General features: G+C 46.0%; 1 protein-coding gene across 2 annotated transcripts in view; it reads left to right on the forward strand.

Annotated features, from left to right (window-relative positions):
• Positions 1-12,855, forward strand: part of NUP188 (nucleoporin 188) — a 71,157-nt gene that overhangs the window by 44,240 nt on the left and 14,062 nt on the right. Inside the window, exons 16-27 of one of the 2 annotated variants that reach the window (XM_033193321.1) lie at positions 558-710; positions 910-1,036; positions 1,299-1,386; positions 1,480-1,556; positions 2,892-3,006; positions 4,838-4,958; positions 5,108-5,174; positions 6,471-6,599; positions 6,929-7,068; positions 8,828-8,934; positions 11,816-12,022; positions 12,144-12,313. In XM_033193321.1, coding sequence (XP_033049212.1) covers positions 558-710; positions 910-1,036; positions 1,299-1,386; positions 1,480-1,556; positions 2,892-3,006; positions 4,838-4,958; positions 5,108-5,174; positions 6,471-6,599; positions 6,929-7,068; positions 8,828-8,934; positions 11,816-12,022; positions 12,144-12,313 — 1,501 coding nt within the window. The remainder of the gene's footprint in view (positions 1-557; positions 711-909; positions 1,037-1,298; positions 1,387-1,479; positions 1,557-2,891; positions 3,007-4,837; positions 4,959-5,107; positions 5,175-6,470; positions 6,600-6,928; positions 7,069-8,827; positions 8,935-11,815; positions 12,023-12,143; positions 12,314-12,855) is intronic. The other variant, XM_033193317.1, reaches the window with a different exon arrangement.

Consider the following 12,855-nt stretch of genomic DNA (forward strand, 5'->3'; position numbering starts at 1 on the left):
TCAAGCCTGTAATCCCAGCACTTTGGGAGGCCGAGACGGGCGGATCACGAGGTCAGGAGATCGAGACCATCCTGGCTAACACGGTGAAACCCCGTCTCTACTAAAAATACAAAAAACTAGCCGGGCGAGGTGGCGGCACCTGTAGTCCCAGCTACTTGGGAGGCTGAGGCAGGAGAATGGCGTGAACCCGGGAGGCGGAGCTTGCAGTGAGCTGAGATCTGGCCACTGCACTCCAGCCTGGGTGACAGAGCGAGACTCCGTCTCAAAAAAAAAAAATACAAAAATTAGCCAGGAGTGGTGGTGTGCACCTGTAGTCCCAGCTACTCTGGAGGCTGAGGCACGAGAATCACTTGAACCCAGGAGGCGGAGGTTGCAGCGAGCCAAGATCACGCCACTGCACTCCAGCCTGGGCAAGAGTGAGACTCTGTCTCAAAAAAAAAAAAAAGAGAGTCTGTGAGTTTGTGCATCTCTGTGTATTTAAAATATTGATGTCTAGTAGAGGAGTTACATTTTTTATTTATCCTCAGATAGTAGACTAATTTCTCTTTTTCTCTTAGGGGGTCAAACTAACCTTCGCATACCTCAAGGCACTGTGGGCCAAGTAATGTTGGATGATAGGGCATACCTGGTACGCTGGGAATACTCCTATAGCAGCTGGACCCTCTTTACCTGCGAGATTGAAATGTTGCTTCATGTTGTTTCAACTGCAGGTAAGGTCAGCTTTGGGAAATATCACTACGAGGGGGAAAAGTGGACGTGCTTGGAGGATTTAGAAAATAGAATATCTACATAAAATTCAGAACCATCAAGATTGTGATTTGTCTGATTTGTGTATCTGGGTCTCAGAGACTGTTCAGTGGTCTTAAAGGGGTTGTTTGCCATGAGGTCACAGGCTGTCTTTCTCCTCAGATGTGATTCAGCACTGCCAGCGAGTCAAACCCATCATTGATCTTGTCCATAAGGTCATCAGTACAGACCTGTCGATAGCAGACTGCCTCCTGCCCATCACGTCTCGCATCTACATGCTGCTGCAGCGGTGAGTCTGTCTTGACTGACCCTCAGCTGCCTGGTAGAGATCTCAGCACTTGTGCCCTCAGTTTGCAGGAACCTGGACACATACCCACTGGGTTAAAGTTCATGCATGTTCCTTGGTTTTCCTGTTTTTTTATCTGTGAGGGTTTTCCTGTTTTTATATGTCTGCTGAGGGGAGAGACTGGGGAGAGAACTGGAAAAATGTTTATGAGGGAACCAGTTGTATTATTTGCTTTATTGAGTATAGTGCATTGTTTTCCAACCAGGTTAACGACAGTGATCTCCCCACCTGTGGATGTCATTGCTTCTTGTGTCAACTGCTTAACTGTTTTGGCTGCCCGCAATCCAGCAAAGGTGAGACACCAGATCTTCCTAACAGCCAAAAATGTAGCACTTGGCACATACCTGAAGATACGTGGCCATTTAACTCTTCCTTTTCCTTCTCAGGTCTGGACTGATCTTCATCACACAGGCTTTTTACCATTTGTGGCCCATCCTGTCTCCAGCCTGAGTCAGATGATTAGGTGAGCCAGGTCCTGGGGTGGTGGGCCATATTCCCTAGTGAGAACCACATATGTCTCAGGTCTAGCCTAGGTTTCTTGATTTTATTTTATTTTATTTTATTGATTGATTGATTGATTGATTGAGATGGAGTCTCACTCTGTTGCCCAGGCTGGAGTGCAGTGGTGCAGCCTCCACCTCCCATGTTCAAGCAGCTGTCGTGTTTCAGCCTCCTGAGTAGCTGGGATTACAGGCTCGAGCCACCGTGCCCAGCTAATTTATTTATTTATTTATTTTATTTTTTGAGATGGAGTTTTGCTCTGTTGCCGTGGCCGGAGTGCAGTGGTGCGATCTCAGCTCACTGCAACCTCCGCCTCCTGGGTTCAAGTAATTCTCCCACCTCAGCCTTCCCAGTAGCCAGCATTACAGATGTGCGCCACCATACCTGGCTAAGTTTTTGTATTTTTAATAGAGACGGGATCTCACCATGTTGTCCAGACTGGTCTGGAACTCCTGGTCTCAAGTGATCTGCCCGCCTTAGCTTCTCAAAGTGCTGGATTATAGGCGTGAGCCACCACGCCCAGCCTGATTTTTTTTTTTTTGAGATGGAGTTGCGCTCTTGTTGCTCTGGCTGGAGTGCAATGGCGTGATCTTGGCTCAGTGCAACCTCCGCCTCCCAGGTTCAAGTGATTCTCCTGCCTCAGCCTCCCGAGTAGCTGGGATTTCAGGCATTCGCCACCACAGCCCGGTAATTTTGCATTTTTGGTAGAGATGATGTTTCACCATGTTGGCCAGGCTGGTCTCAAACTCCTAACCCCAACTGATCTGCCCGCCTTGGCCTCCCAAAGTGTTGGGATTACAGGCATGAGCCACGGTGCCCGGCTGAGAGCAAGAGAGATTTATCCAACATCAATCATGTTAGTATGTGAGCATTTACTTTCCAGCCCAGAAAATCCAGAGGTGTCTAGATTGAGGGACTTGTTGTCCCATTATTAAGCCACAATCACTCTGTACTTTTTCTCATTTCATGGTTTTTGAGCTTGGCGAGTAGACCACTTACCAGTACATAGGCTCCATCTTACTACCTGAGCGTTCTCGCCTTGCTCTCTCTCGACAAAATGTTTCCCTGATGTTCCTTTGATTTTTTTACTTTTACTTTCAATCTCTTGAGGTTTTACATCAGTAAAACATATTCTTAATGTTTACCTTGGGTACAGAACTGTCTCGATTGGATTATTTCCATTGGAGAGCTTTTCTATTTTATGCTAAGTCATCTAGACTATAACAAGAATGCTTTATGATTAGTTTCTTGAAACCCTGAAGTTTCCCGTCATTTTTTTCCCTCTACTTATTTCCAGTGCGGAAGGGATGAACGCTGGAGGGTATGGAAACCTCTTGATGAATAGTGAGCAGCCTCAGGGCGAGTATGGGGTCACTGTTGCCTTTCTGCGCTTGATCACCACCCTCGTCAAGGTACAGTCTGATTGTGTTCACGAAGGGCAGGAAAAGAAAATGTCCAGTCTGGTCAGATGACTCTGAAATAGCTTCCCTGGCCCCTGCTGCTGTAATCTTCTTGTCTGTAGGCAGAATAGTCATTTTGAAGTTATAGTGACAACAGTTTCTATGTATTGAGTACCTACTATGTGCCAGTATGTGCTCTATTAGGTGCTTAATTATGTGAATTTATTTAATAATTGGAAGGTTTATGAAGTAGAATGGAAGAGGCCAAAAGGGTATTGCAGTGACTGTAAAGCTATTTTGACAGTAACCCGGGATAATATGTCCCAATATATATACATGTATGTATATTCCTAAAGCAGAATTTCATAGTACAACATTTATTCTTACACAAGTTGTACTCTGGTATTTTCTATTCAGTCTCCTCCCTGTTTAAATGAATTTTGACTGTAGACTGATCTCATAATCTACTAATGGGTTACAACTTGGTTTGAAAAATACTGACACATTGGCCGGGCGCGGTGGCTCAAGCCTGTAATCTCAGCACTTTGGGAGGCCGAGACGGGAGGATCACGAGGTCAGGAGATCGAGACCATCCTGGCTAACACGCTGAAACCCCGTCTCTACTAAAAAATACAAAAGAAAAAAAAAAAAAAACTAGCCGGGCGAGGTGGCGGGCGCCTGTAGTCCCAGCTACTCGGGAGGCTGAGGCAGGAGAATGGCGTAAACCCGGGAGGCGGAGCTTGCAGTGAGCTGAGATCCGGCCACTGCACTCCAGCCCAGGCAACAGAGCGAGACTCCGTCTCAAAAAAAAGAAAAATACTGACATAGAGCATAAATTTTGGAGTCAGAATTAGGTTTACATTCAGGTTGACAGCTTACTAGCTACATGACCTTGAACAAGTAGAGAATATCTTAGAGTCTCTAAAATAGAATGCTATATGGTCTCTACCTCATGGGATTGAGAAGAGGGTCATGCATGGAAAAAACTATACTTCCTGCCTGCTGGAATCAATGAATGCTTAAAAAGAAATGATTGTAGGCTGGGTACAGTGGTTCATGCCTGTAATCCCAGCACTTTGGGAGGCTGAGGCGGATGGATCACCTGAGGTCAGGAGTTTGATACCAGCCTGGCCAACATGGTGAAACCTCATCTCTACTAAAAATACAAAAATTAGCTGGGTGTGGTGGCAGACGCCTGTAATCCCAGCTACTCAGGAGGCTGAGGCAGGAGAATTCCTTGAACCTGGGAGGCGGAGGTTGTAGCAAGTCGAGATCATGCCATTGTACTCCAGCCTAGGCGACAAGAGTGAAACTCCATCTTGGGGGTGAAAAAAAAGATTGCATATAGAGATAGGAATATAAATATAGATATTTATATATTACTAAAGAGTCCCCATTTTTAATAGAGGGATGCTACAGTTAACAGATATCATTGGATATCAGATTTTTGCATATCAGATCTCCTTTCTAGTATTTCAGTGATGGGATTGAGGTTAGGGACGACTGGTGATCATGATAGTGAAGTGGCATTGTTCATTATCAGCAGTCCTCTATCCTTTATGTTTAAGGTGCCTCCCTTCTGTCCAGATTTAGCCTGCATCCCTTTTTTTCATGTTGGTGCCTTTTGTGACATTCTCTTTCACTGCTTTTTCTATTCTAGAAAAGACCCACAATTTGGGTTCAACTATAAAGTAGCACTTTTGATGTGTCTTTTTTTTTATTGTTGACCAAGGTTTGCCTAGATTTCCTTTGGACCTATCTATGGTTTTGAAATTAAATCTCTAGGTAACTAAATGACTTTTCTTTAAATGTGTGGAAGCCCTTACTGCATCGTTTCTTGTAGGGGCAACTTGGTAGTACCCAGAGCCAAGGACTTGTACCGTGTGTAATGTTTGTGCTGAAGGAGATGCTTCCCAGCTACCATAAGTGGCGCTACAACTCTCATGGAGTGAGGGAACAGATTGGTAAGGACAGCATGGACAGGGAAGACCTGGTATGGGCAGGGAAGACCTGGGGATTTCTGGCCCCCTGGAGAGCTTTTTTCTTTCCCTTTCTTGAGATAAGGGGTCATTACACAAGGCCACATCATTCCTCTGTCTTTTCTGGAGTCCAGGTTGCCTGATCCTGGAGTTGATTCATGCAATACTGAACCTGTGCCATGAGACAGACCTGCAAAACAGGTAACGAAGGGTTGATTACTAGAGCTTGATGCTCGCCAATTCAAGACACAGGCTTTTGCTGTGCAAAGCCGTCTCATTTCTTCCAGAGAATTTACCTTGCTTGAGCCCAGAACTCAGTAATCTTGAGGCTGTGAGTTGCTTTCCATTGACCTGTGTATCATTTCTCACTGTGGACAGAGAAGTAGGAATGAGAGAGAGAGAAAGAGTGTGTGTGTGTGTACACATACACTAATATATTAATCTTTTTTTTTTTTTTTTTCTTTTTTTGAGGCGGAGTCTCGCTCTGTCGCCCGGACTGGAGTGCAGTGGCCAGATCTCAGTTCACTGCAAGCTCCGCCTCCCGGGTTTACGCCATTCTCCTGCCTCAGCCTCCTGAGTAGCTGGGACTACAGGTGCCCACCACCTCGCCCGGCTAGTTTTTGTATTTTTAGTAGAGACGGGGTTTCACCGTGTTAGCCAGGATGGTCTCGATCTCCTGACCTCGTGATCCGCCCGTCTTGGCCTCCCAAAGTGCTGGGATTACAGGCTTGAGCCACCGCGCCTGGCCTATTAATCATTCTTTATGATCTTTACAAAAGTTCATTCCTGGCCGGGCGCTGTGGCTCAAGCCTGTAATCCCAGCACTTTGTGAGGCCGAGACGGGCGGATCACGAGGTCAGGAGATCGAGACCATCCTGGCTAACACGAAGAAACCCCGTCTCAACTAAAAATACAAAAACTAGCCGGGCGAGGTGGTGGGCGCCTGTAGTCCCAGCTACTCAGGAGGCTGAGGCAGGAGAATGGCGTAAACCCGGGAGGCGGAGCTTGCAGTGAGCTGAGATCTGGCCACTGCACTCCAGTCCGGGCGACAGAGCGAGACTCCGCCTCAAAAAAAAAAAAAAAAAGTTCATTCCTGACAAGACTGCTTTTCATATATATCTACTTCCCAGGGCCAGTTACTATGTATTCTCGGTTTTTTTCCTCTTTCTATATTGACTGTAACTTTCTTTCCATGCCACTGCTTATAGATGTCTTGTTTTAATGGTTCCATGCATTTGATCGTATGGATTAATTATGATCCTTTTCAGTAAGGGTACTGTATCTGTTACTTGATGAACATTTAGATTGCTTCTCAGGGTGATCTTTAGGTGATCAAGTCTATTTCAGGAAAGTGATCAGAGTGCTTTCAGCTTACAGAGAGCCGGTCTGCAGTGTCCAGTAGGTTAGGTTAGCCACCCTAGCCTAATTGGACAATGCCCTTCCTTCCAAGATACACTGAGTGGCTCCCTGGTAACTTGGAACACCTCTGTCTTCCAGTCATACTCCCAGCCTGCAGTCTCTCTGCATCTGCAGCCTTGCATACACAGAGGCAGGACAGACAGTTATCAATATCATGGGCATTGGCGTGGACACCATTGACATGGTGATGGCTGCTCAGCCTCGAAGGTAGGGCTCCTTCTCCACCTTCCCTTTGTTTGTCTTTATTGTACATGCATGTTACTAATAACTCCAGTTTAAGTTAACTTGTAGTAGCTTTTAGAAGATGACATTGTTCTTCCTAGGACATAGCCTTTACATACCCTAGTGGCTGCTGTATAGATTGGCATATAGCAAAGGGAGTTGATTACTCCTCCTCTTTCCTAGTTTGGACTGGGGCCTCTAACAGAAGCTGTTGAACTCTGGGATTATTGTTGGAATCTAATTCATGAGAGCACATATGTTGCGAATGAAGTCATACTGTCTGAATCATCTTTGGTTTCCATTTGGCACCCTAGTGATGGGGCAGAGGGCCAGGGGCAGGGCCAGCTGCTGATCAAGACAGTGAAACTGGCATTCTCCGTCACCAACAATGTTATTCGGCTGAAACCTCCTTCTAATGTGGTGTCCCCCCTGGAACAGGCTCTCTCACAACATGGTATGTATTTCTCTTCCAGTCTGTAACATTTCTGTTCCTAAATACGTATTTTAGGCAGTGTTTTTGGATGTCAACAGTATTTTCTGCTTCTTGAGGAAGTTTGGGAATGATTACCACCTCCTTTCCTGAAATTGGAAACAAAAGGACTAGATGGTACTTTATTTCTGCCTCCTGTTGATGATAGAATAATAGTTACAAATGCAGATTTGAAGTCAGACTGCCTTGGTTCAAATTTTGTATCCAATCAACTGTTTGACCTTGGGTGCATTATTAAACAGCTCTGTCTCTGATTTCTCATCTGTAAAATGGGGATAATGGTACAGGTTGAGTATGCCTTATCTGAAATGCTTGGGACCAGAAGTGTTTTGGGTTTCAGATTTTTTTTTTCATGTTTTGGAATAGTTGCAGTATACTTACCAGTTTAGCATAAATCCAAAATGTTCCAGTGAGCATTTCCTTTGAGCTGTAGTTAGAGATTTTGACACATTCCAGATTTTTAAAAAATTTTTTACTTTTGTTTTTTTTTTTGAGACAGTCTAGCTCTGTTGCCCAGGCTGGAGTGCAGTGGCTCAATCTCAGCTCACTGCAGCATCTGCCTCCCGGGTTCAAGCAATCCTCCTGCCTCAGCCTCCCGAGTAGCTGGGATTACAGGCATCTGTCACCACACCCGGCTAATTTTTGTTTCGTTTTGTTTTGTTGTTTGGTTTTGTTTTGTAGAGACAGGCCTTTGCCGTGTTGGCCAGGCTGGTCTTGAACTCCTGACCTCAGGTGACTTGCCTTCTTCAGCCTCCCAAAGTTCTGGGATTACAGGTGTGAGCCACCGTGCTCTAATTTCAGATTTTCAGATTATGGATGCCTGTAGTATATTCCTAATAAGATTATAATAAAGAGCTGGGCATGGTGGCTCATGTCTGTAATCCCAGCACTTTGGGACGGTGAGGCTGGGGAGCATCCTTTGAGTCCAGGAGTTCGAGACCAGCTTGGGCAACATAAGGAGATCCCCATCTATACAAAAAAACCAAAAAAAAAAATTAGCTGGGCCTGGTGGCATATGCCTGTGGTCCCAGCAACTCAGTAGACTGAGGTGGGGGGATTGCTTGACGCTTGGGAGGTCAAAGCTGCAGTGAGCCATGATTTTGCCACTGCACTCCAGCTTAGACAACAGAGTGAAACCCTCTCTCAAAAAGAAAAAGGATAGGCTGGGCATGGTGACTCACACTTGTAATCCCAGCACTTTGGGGGGCCGAGGTGGGCAGATCACTTGAGGTCAGGGGTTTGAGACTAGCCTGGCCAACATGGTGAAACCCTGTCTCTACTAAAAATAAAAACAATTAGCTGGACATGGTGGTGCACACCTGTGATCCCAGCTACTCGGGAGGCTGAGGCAGGAGAATTGCTTGAACCTGGTAAGTGGAGGTGCAGTGAGCCAAGATCGCGCCACTGCACTCTAGTCTGGGTGACAGAGTGAGACTCCATCTCAAAAAAAAATTAATAGATAAAAATTAATAAAATAAGCACCTATTTTATTCAGAATGTATCTTTGCTGTTGATGGGTTGAACTGTTTATCCCCAAATTCTGACTATTCGTTTGCTCCTCAATAAAGAGAAGGATACAGCCACCTGGGTTTGCTGTGACCCTCCAAGTACTTGAGGGTAAATTCCTTCACATATACACTGTCAGTCATTTTTGAACAGCCAATGCTCTAAGGATTTGAATGAGGCACACTTGATATCTAAACTGTTTCCCGTGCTGCTTTAGGTGCTCATGGAAACAACCTCATTGCTGTTCTAGCCAAATACATCTACCACAAACATGACCCTGCTTTGCCACGTCTTGCCATTCAGCTGCTGAAACGTCTGGCCACGGTAGGATCATACTTCATGCACACACACTGTTTATGTGAGGGTGTTTTTTTCCCCTGATTACAAAAGACATGCTCAGGCCACATGCAGCGGCTTACACCTATATGTAATTCCAGCACTTTGGGAGGCCAAGGTGGGAGAATCACCTGGGGTCTTGAGCCCAGGAGTTCAAGACCAGCCTGGGCCACATAGTGAGACCCCATCTCTAATATAGAAAAAAGGAGAAAAAGGCTGTGTGTGGTGGCTCACACCTGTAATTCCAGCACTTTGGGAGGCTGAGGTGGGTAGATCACAAGGTCAGGAGTTCAAGACCAACCTGGCCAAGATGGTGAAACTCCATCTCTCCTAAAAATACAAAAATTAGCCGGGCATGGTGGCAGACACCTGTGATCCCAGCTACTCGGGAGCCTGAGGCAGAGAGTTGCTTGAAGCTGGGAGGCAGAGGTTGCAGTAAGCCAATATCACGTCGCTGCACTCCGGCCTGGGCAACAGAGCGAGACTCCGTCTCAAGATAAAAAAGACATGCTTATTGTAAAATATTTATTTAAATGTTACAAATAGATGTAACAGAAAGTCAAGATGCCCTATGATCTCCTTATTCCAAGAATCCCTATGGGCAGGGGGATATGCCATGCTCCAGATTTCTTTTTTTTTTTTTTTGAAACAGGGTCTGGCTGTGTCTCCCAGCCTGTGCTCCAGATTTCTTATCTGTGTTCTTGTATTTTAAAAAGTATTGGCTGGGTGTCGTGGCTCACACCTGTAATCCCAGCACTTTGGGAGGCTGAAGCAGGTTGATCACGAGGTCAGGAGTTCAAGACCAGCCTGGCCAAGGTGGTGAAACCACCCCCCTACTAAAAATACCAAAATTAGCTGGGTGCTGTGGCAGGTGCCTGTAATCCCAGCTACTCAGGAGGCTAGGCAGGAGAATCGTTTGAACCCGGGCAGCAGAGGTAACAGTGAGCCAAGATCACACCACTCACCGTTTCAAAAAATAAAAATAAAAAAGGTATTTGGGGCTGGGCGTGGTGGCTCGTCTCAAAAAAAAAAAAAAAAAATTTCGTTAGGCGTGGCTGCGTGCGCCTGTAGTCCCAGGTACTCAGGAGGCTGAGGCAGGAGAATTGCTTGAACCCAGGAGGCGGAGGTTGCAGTGAGCCAAGATCGCACCACTGCACTCCAGCCTGGGCGACAGAGTAAAACGAAAAAATTATTTGAGTGTGTACTTTTGTTCTTTATAAAAGCAGAATTCCTGGTACTGTTTTTCTTTTGACATAGTCCCATTCCATCACCCAGGCTGGAGCGCAGTGGTATGATCTCACCACAGCCTCCACCTCCCAGGTTCATGCACTTCTCCTGTGTAAGCCTCCCAGGTTGCTGGGATTATAGGCCCCCACTACAACACACAGTTGATTTTTTGTATTTTTAGTAGGGACCGGTCTTTGCCATGTTGGCCAGGCTAGTCTCGAACTCTTGACCTCTAGTGATCTGTCTGCCTCAGCCTCCCTTCATGCTGGGATTACAGGCATGAGCCACTGTGCCTGGCCCCTGGTAGTGTTTTATGACTGACTTCCTTCACTTGCTACCATATCAAACAGTCTTGGTGTTCTTGATGCCATATGGGCACATTTCGACTTCCTTCATTCTTTTTTGTCTTTTTTCCTTTTTTAATTTGGACTTCCTTCATTCTTTTTTTTTTTTTTTTGAGACGGAGTCTCGCCCAAATTGGAGTGCAGTGGCTGGATCTCAGCTCACTGCAAGCTCCGCCTTTCGGGTTCTCGCCATTCTCCTGCCTCAGCCTCCCGAGTAGCTGGGACTGTAGGCGCCCGCTACCTTGCCCGGCTAGTTTTTTTATTTATTTTTTTATTATTTTTTATTTTTTATTTTTTATTTTTTTTGAGACGGAGTCTCGCTCTGTCTCCCGGGCTGGAGTGCAGTGGCCAGATCTCAGCTCACTGCAAGCCGCGCCTCCCGGGTTCACGCCATTCTCCTGCCTCAGCCTCCCGAGTAGCTGGGACTACAGGCGCCTGCCACCTCGCCCGGCTAGTTTTTTTGTATTTTTTAGTAGAGACGGGGTTTCACCGTGTTAGCCAGGATGGTCTCGATCTCCTGACCTTGTGATCCGCCCGTCTTGGCCTCCCAAAGTGCTGGGATTACAGGCTTGAGCCACCGCGCCTGGCTGCCCGGCTAGTTTTTTGTATTTTTTTTAGTAGAGACAGGATTTCACCGGGTTGGCCAGGATGGTCTCGATCTCCTGACCTTGTGATCCGCCCGTCTTGGCCTCCCAAAGTGCTGGGATTACAGGCTTGAGCCACCGCGCCCGGCCCTTCATTCTTTCTAATGTTTGCATATCACATCCTAGAATGGATGCATCCTGATTTATTTGGACTACTTTCTGTTTTCCACTATTACAAGCAGTGCTGCAGTGAACATTATTATCCCTACCACCCTGTAAACATTTGTTTACAGTTCCAAAGATTTAGGTAGGTATAAATGAACATGATAATTTTTATTAGATATTTCCAAATTACCTTCCAAAAAACATTGTAACAGTTTATACTTCTAACACCAAGTCTTCTATCCCGGTCGCAAGGGCTTCATCATTGTTTAGTCTTTGCCAATCTAATAGGCAAAAAAAGTTTCACTTTTCAGTTTGTATTTTTTAACCATGAGGGAGGTTGAGCATTTCTTTATACTGATTACTGTCTCTCCTGTGAATTTGGGGGCATCTCGTGCTTGTTTGTGGTGATGTCCCTTTTGGCCCAGAGCTGTAGTCTGGATGCTTCCCTTTGTGCAGCTTTCTGGGAGCTCTTCAGTGCCCTTCTGCAGGAGCCCACTGAGGTTTTTGTGGAAGCAGAGCTCTAAGCCTGTGTGTTCTGGTCTCCACCAGGTGGCCCCAATGTCAGTGTATGCTTGTCTGGGCAATGATGCGGCTGCCATTCGTGATGCCTTCCTGACCCGATTGCAGAGCAAAATTGAGGACATGCGCATCAAAGTCATGATTCTAGAGTTCCTCACAGTTGCAGTGGAGACCCAGCCAGGCCTCATCGAACTGTTTCTGAACCTGGAGGTTAAGGATGGCAGTGATGGCTCAAAGGTAAACCTGTAAGCTGGGATGACGCTGGGAGTTGGCTCCCTGGGAGGCAGATGGTGGGCTCTGCAAGTGCAGCTGCTGGCAGTGGCTGTGGAACTGAACTCTTACCTGTCCCTTCTTGCAGGAATTCAGCCTTGGGATGTGGAGCTGTCTCCATGCAGTGCTGGAGCTGATTGATTCCCAACAGCAAGATCGATACTGGTGCCCACCCCTGCTGCATCGTGCCGCCATTGCCTTTTTGCATGCTCTGTGGCAGGACCGGAGGGACAGTGCCATGCTGGTTCTCCGAACCAAGTAAGTCTGCCTCTGGGAGTAGTTTCATTGTTCTAGTCTATAAAATGGGAGTAACAATAGCTCTTATCCCAGAGGTTTGTTGCGACGGTTCACTGGGAATAAGTGCTTAGTGCCTGGTCAATACCTGGGAGTTTTATACTAATTTTCTTTCTAATGCTGCTGCCAGCATTAAGGATCTTTAAATATTAAGCACCTTGAAGTTTCAACTGCTTTTGTGTTCCTGCCCTTTACTAACTAGCTACATCAAAACTCATTATTCTTGAGAAACAGTAGATTCAGGAGAGAGGGGCTTGCTGAAGTCACTGGATGGAATGAAACATTCTGTTCTGTTGGACCTGCTGGCACAAAGGGAAGGAGTGTTAAAAGGCTAATTGGGAGTCTGCCGTCTTATTTCCCTCCCTCCTCTTCTGTGGGGCTTTTGGGAATCTACAGTGGAAGGAATCTTGAAGAGTTTTTGTTGATCAACTCTATAATGCACAAGTGTGATTCATAAGAGGAAAATGTAATTTTATCTATAGAAACCTTTCATTTATACAGGAACA

Source organism: Trachypithecus francoisi, unplaced genomic scaffold, assembly GCF_009764315.1.
Source record: "Trachypithecus francoisi isolate TF-2019V2 unplaced genomic scaffold, Tfra_2.0 Contig01585, whole genome shotgun sequence".
NCBI classification, from domain to species: Eukaryota; Metazoa; Chordata; class Mammalia; order Primates; family Cercopithecidae; genus Trachypithecus; species Trachypithecus francoisi.